Source organism: Dermacentor albipictus, chromosome 1 (genome assembly GCF_038994185.2).
Source record: "Dermacentor albipictus isolate Rhodes 1998 colony chromosome 1, USDA_Dalb.pri_finalv2, whole genome shotgun sequence".
NCBI lineage: Eukaryota > Metazoa > Arthropoda > Arachnida > Ixodida > Ixodidae > Dermacentor > Dermacentor albipictus.
The window spans coordinates 5,758,072-5,769,744 of NC_091821.1; the positions used below are offsets into that span (position 1 = coordinate 5,758,072).

General features: G+C 47.7%; 2 protein-coding genes across 10 annotated transcripts in view; one reads left to right on the top strand and one right to left on the bottom strand.

Annotated features, from left to right (window-relative positions):
* The window catches only part of Ctl2 (Choline transporter-like 2), a 608,937-nt gene extending 601,641 nt beyond the window's left edge, over positions 1-7,296 (top strand). For 8 of the 9 annotated variants that reach the window (XM_065452835.2, XM_065452840.2, XM_065452841.2 and 5 more), the window contains one exon: positions 1,500-7,296. In XM_065452835.2, coding sequence (XP_065308907.1) covers positions 1,500-1,609 — 110 coding nt within the window. In that variant the 3' untranslated portion in view covers positions 1,610-7,296. The remainder of the gene's footprint in view (positions 1-1,499) is intronic. The other variant, XM_065452836.2, reaches the window with a different exon arrangement.
* A 1,992-nt stretch (positions 7,297-9,288) lies between these two features.
* Positions 9,289-11,116, bottom strand: LOC139048912 (uncharacterized). Its single transcript, XM_070524106.1, has 5 exons — positions 10,744-11,116; positions 10,378-10,570; positions 9,988-10,172; positions 9,545-9,711; positions 9,289-9,435 (listed from the first exon to the last, which is right to left on the bottom strand). Exons 1-5 carry the CDS (start codon positions 11,114-11,116, stop codon positions 9,289-9,291), a joined length of 1,065 nt encoding a protein of 354 aa, XP_070380207.1.
* Positions 11,117-11,673: the final 557 nt, after the last annotated feature.

An 11,673-nucleotide genomic window follows, 5' to 3' on the forward strand; every position in this document is an offset into this window, starting at 1 on the left:
GTTCTACTTTACATCTCTTGTTTCAGCACTAGCTGGTTAAATAACACCACAGGGATACTGTACACTTTCTCAGAACCTTGTTTGACAAGTTCATCAGTAGACATTGTGGCCTGATCCAGAACTAGATCCAAAAACTCGCCAATCTGTTCAAAAAGGAGGCCGACAGGATAATCACCCTGGACTTGATAGCTGTCAAATACCATTCAGTCATACTTTTCCACAAAAAAAAAGGTTGGCTGCATTTTGGTTACACCTGTGGGCTCACCAAATAATTCAATAAGCCCGCACCTAATCAACAGACAGAAGTGCTGGGTCACTTGATTTCTTTGACCATACCATCTCCGTTATTTGGTGCTCACCCTAGGAATATTTCAAGAATGTTTTTTGCATGCCTGTTAGCATTTAGGCATCATGCATGTCATTACCGTTCATAACATCTCTTGGTCTGCATTATGCTTTCAGCTTGCAGTCAGGTGGCTGCAGATGACTTGTTGTGCTGTTACAGCTACCATGGGTCGTCAGTGGCCATGTGATGAATTTCATCAGCATAATATGTGGATTACATTTTTTTTGCTTAAAAAGGGACAGGAGTGGTGAGCAGTTGCACTTGGTTAAAATACGTTGGCGGGCTATTTGGTTCGAATCCATGGTGGAGTGTGTGAGTGCGACTGAACGAGGACGTAGCAAGAAACAAGCACACAGAGGCAGCGCTGTATCTGTGTATCTGTTTTTTTGTATGTCCTCGTTCAGTCTCCGTTACACACTCTTATCGTGGAGCAGTTGCAGTTATGCATATCCTTTATTTCAGACCGCTTATAACACAAAGGATAATAGCACCATCTGCATGTTCCCATAAAACTGAAGCCAAAACTAACACATATCTTTGCTGTTAAAGGGATACTACAGGAAAATGTTCAGTCGAGCTAGGTAGATTATTCATCTATCTTTCTTCTCTGTGGGTCAATATTGTTGCATCACTGCTGCTCCTCACTTGGAATCACCCGTGCCGCAACGTATGCCACTCTCTGTGTGGATCAGCCAGTGCTGTCATCGCATGAGTTGCCATAGTCTAAAATAGGTAGCACCACTCAGATTTTCATAGCTTTCTTCCTTACAAAAGCGCTGTTCTCGCTAAGAATGAAGAATTCGTTATTACAGAAGCCTAATCTTTCAGTCTAGTTGGACTTAAATGGGCACTAAAGGAAAACGTTAAGTATATCAGTTTATTGTATCTTCATAAGTGCCAGCTGTGTGTTTGTGTGCTCATAATTCATAGGAGGCAATCGGTACACAGGCTGCACAAGTAGTGGGAATTGGCACAGCATGTCCTCCAACTAATCTTTTTTCATTTTTCTCTGTGTCTTGGTGCACTGTATGATGCGTGTTGCCAATTTCCATGTCATGTACCACTGCCAGTTCAGTGTTGGACAAGGGAGGGCAGAAATGGAATCATGGCCCCCATGTGAACGATCTGTACTGCAATGTCTTTTACTGTGCAGTGGAAGATTGTGAGAGGCATGATGGATCAGAAGAGAAGCCATACTACATGTCCAAGGAGCTCATGAAGATCCTGGGAAAGCAGAACAGGTTGCAAGATGCCGACAAGTGACTGCCTTGACAACCTCCCACTTCGGTGTGCTGCTGCACAGAGGTGTGCGGTGTGCTTTCCTTGAATCGTGCTTTCATGACACAATTTGCCCAGCTGTAGAGAGCCCCTTTTTGCTTAGCTTTGACTTGGAACATGCACTCGTGACTTCATAACTCTGAAAACATGCCATGAGTGGAATATCTAGATTGGCGCTGCTGGTTATTTTTAAGCAACATAGATAATGTCCTGTGCTGCGGATGGGAAACTGCACAAGGGCAGAGTAGAAGCAGCATTGTGTGGCCTTGGGTGTTTATATGCACGTTGGTTGTGTGCACTTTTGTACATGGCTTTATCTGTACTGAATGTCACGTAACAGTAATTTAGCTGGGACAGGCGTGTCGCTCCTATTTGCACCACAACTTTCGTGTGTTTCGCAACTTTTAGTGTGCAACAGGTTTGTATGCATCAGAAGCAGCTTGCTGGATGCATGTGCCACTCTGGTGGCTTCATTCTTGGTCGCGCATCTAACAAGGCTGCACTGCCATGCATGTTTTATTTTTATTGGAACAGACCATGCACTCGAAATGCATTGATGGTCTCCTAGTTTATGTGGCTCACTTAGGCGTGTTTGTACCAGCGAAGCAATCCCAAAAGTTATCTCTTAATGCTTGGAAAAATTTAAATTTTGTACTCCCAAAGAAAGTGTTCTTTTGCCCTTGGGAACCTCCCTCATATGCTGTTTTGAACATTCCTTCAGGTTTGAAAAGCGGCTGCGAAATGCTTTTTTTTTTTTTACCAACTGCCAGCGCTATTGTTGCATGCAATTTTATGCTGGGGTACTTTTAAGGCTCATATGGGAAGCGGTCAGAACACACTGATGTAGCATATAGTAGTATGAAATTGCTCAACTGTTATCGGGGTACATTGCCTCATTACTTTGTGCGATAGATTTTACCACTCGCATGCCCGAGCATAGAGGCGACAGTATCAGAGGACATAGTGGGGAGATGCGAAATTTGAGGTCAACAGATTGGTCTTGCTAGAGAGACGTGTGGTGCATTAAAAAGTATGCTTGTCGCACTTGATGCTTTGTCCTTTGGTCTTGGTCAATCTTGATTGCCAATTAAATGAAGGTGGCATCCCCAAACACCTTGAGTATTACATCATCAAAAATTGACTGTCGTCAAGACTTGGCTCCTTATTTGGTTTTGCTTAACTTGGCATTCAGTTTTCATTTGTACAAGTCCTCGTGGCGAAATTGGTAGCAGGCTGATGGGGCCTCATTTCCAGGGTACAGCACCCAAAGCTGTCGCAATGTGGTCTCGTTGTAGCACCATGTCCCTTATTAGTGTGGCGTTGTCTTTGCATCAGTAAGGCAAGGCAGAGGCTGCCCAGACCTTGTATCGTTCTCCAGTGAAGTCCTTCCTGACTTCAATATTATGTACCACTTGGATATACATTTGCAGAATACTGCCTAATTTTCCTTGGCATCACGTGTAGTGTCTCTGTGCCTGTCTAGCCCCATGTACCAGGCTATTTGACATTGGCACACTGCTGATAATTGACATCCATGCTTCTCGGAGTGCTGATAAGTGGTTTGGGTTCTTTTTTTTTGGCTGCATATACTGATTTGAATATATATTTTAGATCATTTGCATGAGCTTAAGGTGGACAGCAGTTCCAGAACTTTTGGGGCAAAGTAGCAGTGATGCAAATTCCAATTTTGCATTATGATAAATGCAGCCTCTGGTATTGTGCGGTTAGAACTCTTCGTGGAAAGGCAGGCCACACAGTCTGCGTGATGTGAAGACCACGCCCTGTGCTAGTCTTGCTTCCCTTACCTCGCCTATCATGACCACGTGGGATATTACAAGCACTGGAAATGTGTTATAGGCATTTAGCACCTTTTGGGAAATGTGTGTTGCCAAATCGCCTTTCTGTCTGCAGAAGAAGCTTTTACAAGTTGCACATCGTTTAGGATCTTGTTGGAACACGTGCACCCTCTACATGGTGCACCATTGAGAAAGGAAACACTGCATTTGAATTTAAAGCCAGTAATTTCCGTTGTTCCTGTGCTGAAATTTTAAAGAAATCTATGTGAGCAGAACTTCTCATGCCAAAACTATATAGTAACTGTGAATGAGGTTCTGACTTGTCGGTTTGCAGGAATCTTGGTTTGCACACAGCTTTAGTTGTCCCCTTTCGTACTGGTGCAGTGTACACCCTAGCTTTCAACTGTGGTATTATCAACCTGAGAAGAGCTTTGTGGGAAATTATTTGCTCAATAATAAAGCCAATGAAAAGGTCTTGTCATACGTGTGGGCATTTGATCATGCAAGTGTTGACCATCTGGGTGCCTCTTTGGTCATTGTCTGCGTTTACTTTCCTGAAAAAAAAGGGGAGGGGGGGGCCACACATGTGGACTGTCAGATTTTCTAGCATCTTAAAAATAATCTTCAAGAACATGACAATATGTGCAGGGGGCCTGAAGGGCACATGTCTATGCATTGTTGAGGTTGTTGTTGTGCCGAGTTTGAAAAGTGTGAACTTGTTTGTGTAAATGGAGACCAACGTACCTGTGAGATACTTAAAGCTTCAGGAGATAACATGAGGCACTCACTAATGTGTTAGCACTCACTGTCCATATTGGTATTAGTAAGCAGTGGTGGCAGTTGAGTATAAGTTTGTGTTGTCTCCGATTGCCTCCCTATTTTCTTTTTTCATGTGAGAAGTAATCGTGGATGACAACCATCTAGCCCAAACCCACGCGTGGTAGGAGCTGTAGGATTCAGCCTACGCAGCTGCTGCGCGACAGCTGGCATTTCATAGCGAAGGCATTTCCATTGAAAGTAACTTGAAGCATGCAGTTTCATACTAAAATTACCAGAGGAATATCTCGTGCTGCAGTCAACCAACCATTTTGGGAATCGTGGTCCTACGTGAATTTTTTTTTTACGATATAGAATGGATTCATTGTTGAAATATTTTACTGTTTAAAACATGTTTTAATGTTCTGTTTGGTTCATGTATGTTGTGTGCTGGCCTCGCAACATTTGTTTAGAGCTGTAGATGTTAAAAAGTTCCAAATGAAGTCATTTCATCACAATTTGCAGCGCAGAAATTATTCTTAGTGCTTTTGAATACATTTCTCACCAGTATAGATGTCTAGTAAAAGACTCACCATGGGTATCTTTTTAATATGCTAAAAATTCTTTATCTTGCTTTTGCAATTTCCTGAAAAGTGTAATAGTAGCAATGTTTGCTAATAATCATTGTTGTACATAAACTGTGGTGAAAAGATAACTTCAAGAAGGTTGTCTGCAACTCGAACAAAGCTTAGGCGCTGGCCCACCCTTCCCGTGATGGCTGAACAGCAGCCATACTAGCAGTGCACACAGGCTTTGTTATTTTAGTATGAAACTACATGGCTTAAATGACACCAAATTATTCTAACAGGCTGGTCGTTTTTTCTAGTGTTGGAGGCACACTGAAGACCCTGCATTCCAGCTGCTTGCGTTTCATCTGCAAGGCATAACATTGGAGTTGGCATAGCATGTGCCACTCAGTTTCGGAGCATGCACCAAGAGTGTGTACCTGTGCATGATAATTTTCTCTGAACACTGTGTAAAGCAGTGATCTGAGACTCACGCCTGCATGTTCATATATATAGCTCAATAGTTTATGGTGGTTGAAACTGTTTAGTTGTATTGAATCCACCATGTTAAGTTCAACTAGGGTTTTCTTCTAATCTTTGTTGCCTTTGTAACAGTCAACGAAATTGTTTAAACTTAATTTTCATGACAGTGAAAGTAAACAAGTGCAGATATCTGTATCAAGATCCTCAGGTATAAACAGACCAGTTGATTTATGTGTTAAAAAGGAAAGCTAAACCCTGATAGCAATGCCAACACTTGTGCCAATAACTCAGTAAGCTTATTACTTGAAAGATGTACTGCTTCAGCCATGTAATGCAATATGGAAATCATGAAGGTTGGTTTCTTTTCTGTGATGGATGTTTGCTGCCATTTGGCTGCAATGAAGGAGCATAGAATGTAGAATATGTTTTCTAGATCTAATTAGAAGGTTGTCCTGAAGCTTGCAAATCACAGCTAAAAAGCAGCAAAATAAAACCAAGACAAGAAAGACGACACAAGTGCTGACTGCCAACAGAAGACTGCATGTGCACATGCCCAAGAAACAGGCAGGGGCAAGGGCTCTTCTAACCAGGCATGTGTAGACATGGAAAACTTGCTAAGAAATGATCAATCGCGTTGTTGTAAGTCAAGTTAATCGAAGGCTCGCTGACCGAGCCTTCGCTTCGCTTCGATTCGAGCTCGCTGACCGAGCCTTTCTACGCCCTTGCAGTGCGTAGAAAAAGCTTTGCAGATCTCACATGCTCGCTGGTCTCGGTATCTGCACAGAACATGTACCTCTTCAAGTAAAGGCAAGCACCCGCATTTGGCACAATGAATTGCTCCCACTCTTGGACTTGAGGTTACTGGAGTGCTCCCACAGGCGGTCGTTAAGGCAATGACCTGTTTGTCCAATCTATGAGCCACTGCACGACGGGACCTCGTACACAACTTTCCTCTTGCTAGGCACAAAGTGCGTGGAATGTTGCTTGTCACACTGCATGTTTTCAGGAAGAATAGCGTTCACCCTTTTGCATAGCGACCCTAACTTGTTAGGTACCGACTAGAATACTCCCACTATAATCTATAATATCTCTGTGATTGATCAATCGTTCGTAAGTTTTTAACGTTTGATGCATGCACAGTTAGAAAAGCCTGAGCCCCCTTCCGCCCCTCCCTGTTTCTTGGGCATATATATATATTTACATACAGAATATATACATTTTGTTGGCAGTCAGCGCTCGTCCTATGTCATCTTTCTTGTCCTGGTTTTCTTTCGCACTGTTTTTTAGCTATGAATCAGTACCAACTAGGTGAAGTTCAGACCTTTTTGTTAGTCATTTTTGACTACCTGAAGATGTCTTAGTACCTGTATTGTAAGGAACGAATCAAGGACACATAATAGGGAGTTTATGGAAAAAGCATATCCAAGTGGTATTGCTTGGGCAAAAACTCAAATTCTATTTCAGGCCCTTTGCATTCTTATGTACTCTCGCTGCGTTCTTTTGTACACCCAGGGGATTGTGTCCACTAATTTTGGGTCCATTATTGCTTTAACTCCCTATTTTTGCAAATTGCTGTAGATTTGTGATATGCAGTGTTAGGTGCTGTTATGTTAAGAGGGCAATGCTGAGCTATGGTCAAAATTGGGATAGCAGCTCACGAAAACATTTGCTAGGCTGAAGTTTGAAAAAGCAAATGAGAGACATGGTGTGCTTTTTTATGTTGTTCATCGTACTGAAAGTGTTATGCTTTGCTGAATAGAAGATGCGGGACAGTGTTGTTTGTTATCCAGTTTTATTGATTGCCACTTGCAGGATAGGTTGTGATCGCCCTGTAATTTTCTTCTCTTGTGATTGAATAACTCGTTGTGTATACTTTCGTGCCTACAATTGCAGCAAAGGTGTATGTGGTCAGTGTCCTTGTACCTGCGGCTTGCACAAGAAATGGCATTAACAGTTGTTGCTGAGCCTGCAATTATGTACACTGCCTTGTGCTTTTGTCTATGTCATGGTGAGCCTGAACATAACGCAAAGTTGTGCACTTTTTCTTGCTGTAATAAAGATGAAAAAAGGCCTTTGACTTTTTCCTCAAAAGCAGGAAGAGGGTGCATGCACACGAGCCAACCACGGCAGAGGCTGCTTCCAAGGTGATGTGGGAGAACCGTTTAGAAATTTGAGCAGGAAGGTCGAAAGCACGCAATGATTACATCCAATGTAAAGCAAGTGGAAGTTTCTCGAGCTGCTTTCTGAAAACAAGTCTATTGCAACCATTCAGTAGTGCCACTTAGGCACATCAGTCAGTGGTAGTGCTGCCATTTCTTTGTGTGTGTACTCTAGTTGTGTGCTGCTGTTACTGCTGCTAAGGCAGGGAAGCTGGAATGGCCAAGTGGGATAAGCTTGGAGCGCTTCCCTTGCCGGGTGCCGCAAGGAAAATCGCATCACTTGCATGTTCCCAGAATGCACTGCAGCTTGAGGGGTCACGAGCTGCGCGCCTATTGGTTCTCGACGCAAGCCACTTTCGCCAGCATAGCGGCAGCTAGGGCCGCGGCCTGGGACATTGCCTGTGAGATTGCGCACGCTATCCCAGCCCAGGTGCGCGTTTGTGCTCCGATGCAGCAAAGCGGTGGGGCCATTTGGTGATGGGAATATGCATCACTTGCACTGATAAATCCGAGGCGTGCAAAAAGACTTGGAATGCTCAAGAAACGCTGTGCGTACGCCCTTATCAGTGCTGCACTTTACTGCCAAAAGCCACGTCACTGCGTTTTCAGTGATGCGCAGAAAGTCAACACGGCCACAGTGAAAAGGAAGAACACTGCATAATGATAGAGCCATGTGTTGTGGGCGCAACATTAAGGAAGACACGGTAAGTTTGTTGCTGTTCAAAATGCAGAAATGAACTGCATATTTCCTAGAATGTCAGTACGGCCACAAACGGTACTCTGACATACACTTGCTTTGCTTGTTGGTGCAGCGCTTGTGCAAAATTATTTTGGCCTACGCAGAGTGACTGAAGGCATCCCATGTGAAATGAGAAGCATGCATATGTTAGCAGCTACGCGTCCATAAGCCTACAAAGAACCTTTCGTGCTACCACTTGAAACCTTGCTAGGCGTACATTCACATTTAAGGAAGAGGATGTCATAGCGTTAAACGACAAGCCCACAACAGGGCATTGGGGCCTAGGAGGAAACTCCACGAAAACACAAGATTTGTGTTACGAAAGGAAAAACCAAAATCATGTGTTTTCATAATGGCTTCACCGCAAGACTGCTATGTAATGCCTTCAAGCATACACTGTATATTGCAGAGAAGTGAGAACTGCATATAGACTGTGTCATTGTCACGATCCGCCCGGGTTCGTGAACAAGGGAGGGTTCGAGGCACCCTCCGTTAGACGGATGCTCTGCAGCGTTGGTAATGATGAACGATGACTGACCGCCGAGCAGCTGTGCTTGTCGGTGTTTATTACAGTGCGGTGACCAGTGTTGCCTACCGAGCCTGGCGGGCCATCGAAGATTATGCCCGAAGAGGCGTCGCATGCTTGCTACACCCCCTTACCCCCAGTTTGTCGACAGCAAACGTCCAAGTTCAAAGTACGAGGCTCTACCTCCACCCTAGCTGGGTCGATGGTGCCTGCTACCCAGGCGAGTAACGGTCTGGTGGCCTCCGCCGTCGAGTATACTCTGCCTGGGCACCGGAGTTGACTGGCCGGGTGTGGCAACGCCGGGTGCTGCCCGAGAAAGCCTCACTCCACCCGTAGGGTCCGCAATGGTCGGCCTTGTGAGTGGTGCCGGGCTCGACACCAGCCCAACGGGCACTGCACCAGTGGCAATGCTTGCCGCCTCCAAGGTGGGTGGTGCTCTGTTGGAAGCAACTGGTGTTGCCGCTATTCCTCCTGCGGGCTGGAACTGAAGTGGCAGTTGAGGGTGCTGGCCAGGTCCCGAGGCGAGGCCTAACATGGTCGGTGTGTCTGTGCCACGTGGGCCCCTCTGGCATGCGGACGAGCAGCCCTGCTTCAAGGTCAGCTCAGCGGCCTTGTGGCTATAGGCCTGCTGAACTGCAGTTACTCCCCACGGGACACCGCCTTGACCACCTGAGACAGGACTGGGTCCCGGCTGGTCGCTTGCGATACCGCAGATCTGGAGAGCACCTCCAGGTACGCGTGCTCCAGCATGAACACTTCAGCAGGTTCCGGAACAGCATCAGGCACCTTTGGCAGGGCCAGGCGGCTCAGGGCATCAGCAAGTCCCAGGTCCTTTCCCGGACGGTAAACTAGCTGGTAAAAAACTAGCTGCCAGCCTCAAGCTCCAGCGTACTACTTGATGTGATGCCTGCACGGGAACTGCCTTGTCAGGCCCCAGCAGCCCCAACAGCGGCTTGTGGTCCGTGACTGCCTCGAACTTCCGGTCCCACAAATACTGGTGGAAGCGTTCGACACCGAACATGAGAGCCAAGCCTTCCTTGTCCAGCTGGCTGTAACGTTGCTCTGCAGCATGAAGCCAGCGAGAAGTAAACGACACATGGCGTTCCTGGCTATCCTTGTCCCGGTGCGCCAGGACGGCTCCCACGCCATACAGCGACGCATCTACGGTCAGGACGACAAGCTTACCAGGATCGAAATGTACCAGCACTGGAGGCTTGGTGATTAGCTCCTTGCTACGCTGGAAGGCCCGGTCGTGCTCCTTCCAGACTCATTGCTGATCATCTCGAAGCAGAAGATGGAGCGGCTGTAGATGCTGCGACAGGTTTGGCAGGAAACTACTGTAGAAGTTGATGAGGCCGAGGTAGCTCTGAAGGTCCTTCTTGTCCTGGGGCTTAGGCGCCTTGAACACAGCATCAACTTTGCGGGGAGCCTGGGCTAGGCCAGCCTGGGAATTGACGTCCCAAGTACTCAACACTGGGGGCTTGGAAAACGCACTTTTCCAACTTGAGCTTGAGACCAGCGTCCTGCAGGCGTGCCAGCACGTTGTGCAGGTTCTGTAGATGGTCCCCGTCATCGCTGCCAGTAACCACGATGTCTTCCTAGTACACCGCCACGTGCCCCCTGAAGAGGTTCCCCATCTCCCTCTGAAATATGGCTGGAGCTGAGGCCGCGCCAAACGGTAAGCGCGTGTACTGGAAGGGCCCCAAAGTTGGCGATATTGTGACATACTTCCGGGAGGCATCCTGGAGCACCAGCTGCTGGTAAGCATCTCTGAGGTCGAGCTTGGTTAACTTCTGTCCACCAGACAACGCTGACCAGAGATCTTCTATCCCGGGCAGCGGGTACTTCTCGACGTCAATGACGGGGTTGATGGTAACCATGAAATCCTCACAGATCCTGACACTGGCGTCTCGCTTGAGGACTGGTACGATGGGAGCGGCACATTCAGGTGTCTTGAAGGGCTCGCTGTAACCGTTGCAGCCCCGGGATGACCCCGTCCTTCAGGGCGAACGGCAGTGGGCGAGGCTTGAAAGAGCGTGCCCGGGCTCCATCAGGTACATAGATGCCAGTTGTTGTGCCGGCGAATGTGCCCACTCCTGGCTGGAACAGGGACTTGGAACTCGGTCAGGAGGCTGGGGACGTCTTTCACCACATGCAGGCTGGCTTCCTGGTATTCTGGCAGACAAAAGCCCAGTGCATGAATCCAGTTTAGTCGCAGCAGCGTCGGCGATGATCGCTTGGTTAAGTAGAGGGGAAGGGTTGCCCTGTCGCCAAAGCGAACGCTGACCTGTGCCTGACCCTGGACCTGGGAGAGCAGCCCGGAGTAGCTGCGCAGCATCATGCCCGAATCCTCGACGGACACGCCGGGGAAGGTACGCTTGAACCGTTTCCCGGCCATGAACGGCCCGCTGGCCCGTGTGTCCAGCTCTATGGAAATGGGGTGCTCGCAGATTTCGGCGGTCAGCATGTACGGCGGCACAGACGACGGTACAAAGCCTGTGTGTCACATGTCGAAAATCGGCAGGTCCTCGGCCACAACGTGGAGCCTGGCCGCGGAAGCACTTGGGCCTGCTGCCGCACGCCCCCGCCGCATACCCTTGCGAGAGCTACCCTGGCCGTGGGCTTGTGTGGTACCTGGGCTTGAACCAGGCTGCTCCTGCTGTTCGTTCTCACCCTTGGCATACCCGTGCCAAGTGCCCAGTTTTCCCGCACGTGAAGCATTGTACTTTAGAGAACTGGCACTCTGAGGGGGGATGGGCAACACCACAGCGACCGCAGGTACTTCCCTTTGTCGCCAACTTGACCGCCGCTTCCGCCGACGGTGAGCCAGTCGCACGGGCAATCTTGCCGGCGTCCTTGGCGGCAGCTTCCATGGGGCTCTTGCATTGCCCAGGGGGCGCTGCGAAGTATGGATGGGTGGATGGATGTTATGAGCGTCCCCTTTGGAACGGGGCGGTGGGTTGCGCCACCAAGCTCTTGCTACTATAGACCTTTGCACTGAGGCTTCCATGGGCGCCACCATAT

What these genes read in the sequence shown, in the direction of transcription:
- LOC139048912 (XM_070524106.1), bottom strand. Translation starts at nt 11,116, where the DNA reads ATGCTGACCGCCGAAATCTGCGAGCACCCCATTTCCATAGAGCTGGAC. An exon ending in AGTCCCTGTTCCAGCCAGGA is followed by an intron (nt 10,571 to 10,743) that starts GTGGGCACATTC and finishes CCATCGTACCAG; the next exon opens with TCCTCAAGCGAGACGCCAGT. An exon ending in CTCCAGGATGCCTCCCGGAA is followed by an intron (nt 10,173 to 10,377) that starts GTATGTCACAAT and finishes GCACGCCTGCAG; the next exon opens with GACGCTGGTCTCAAGCTCAA.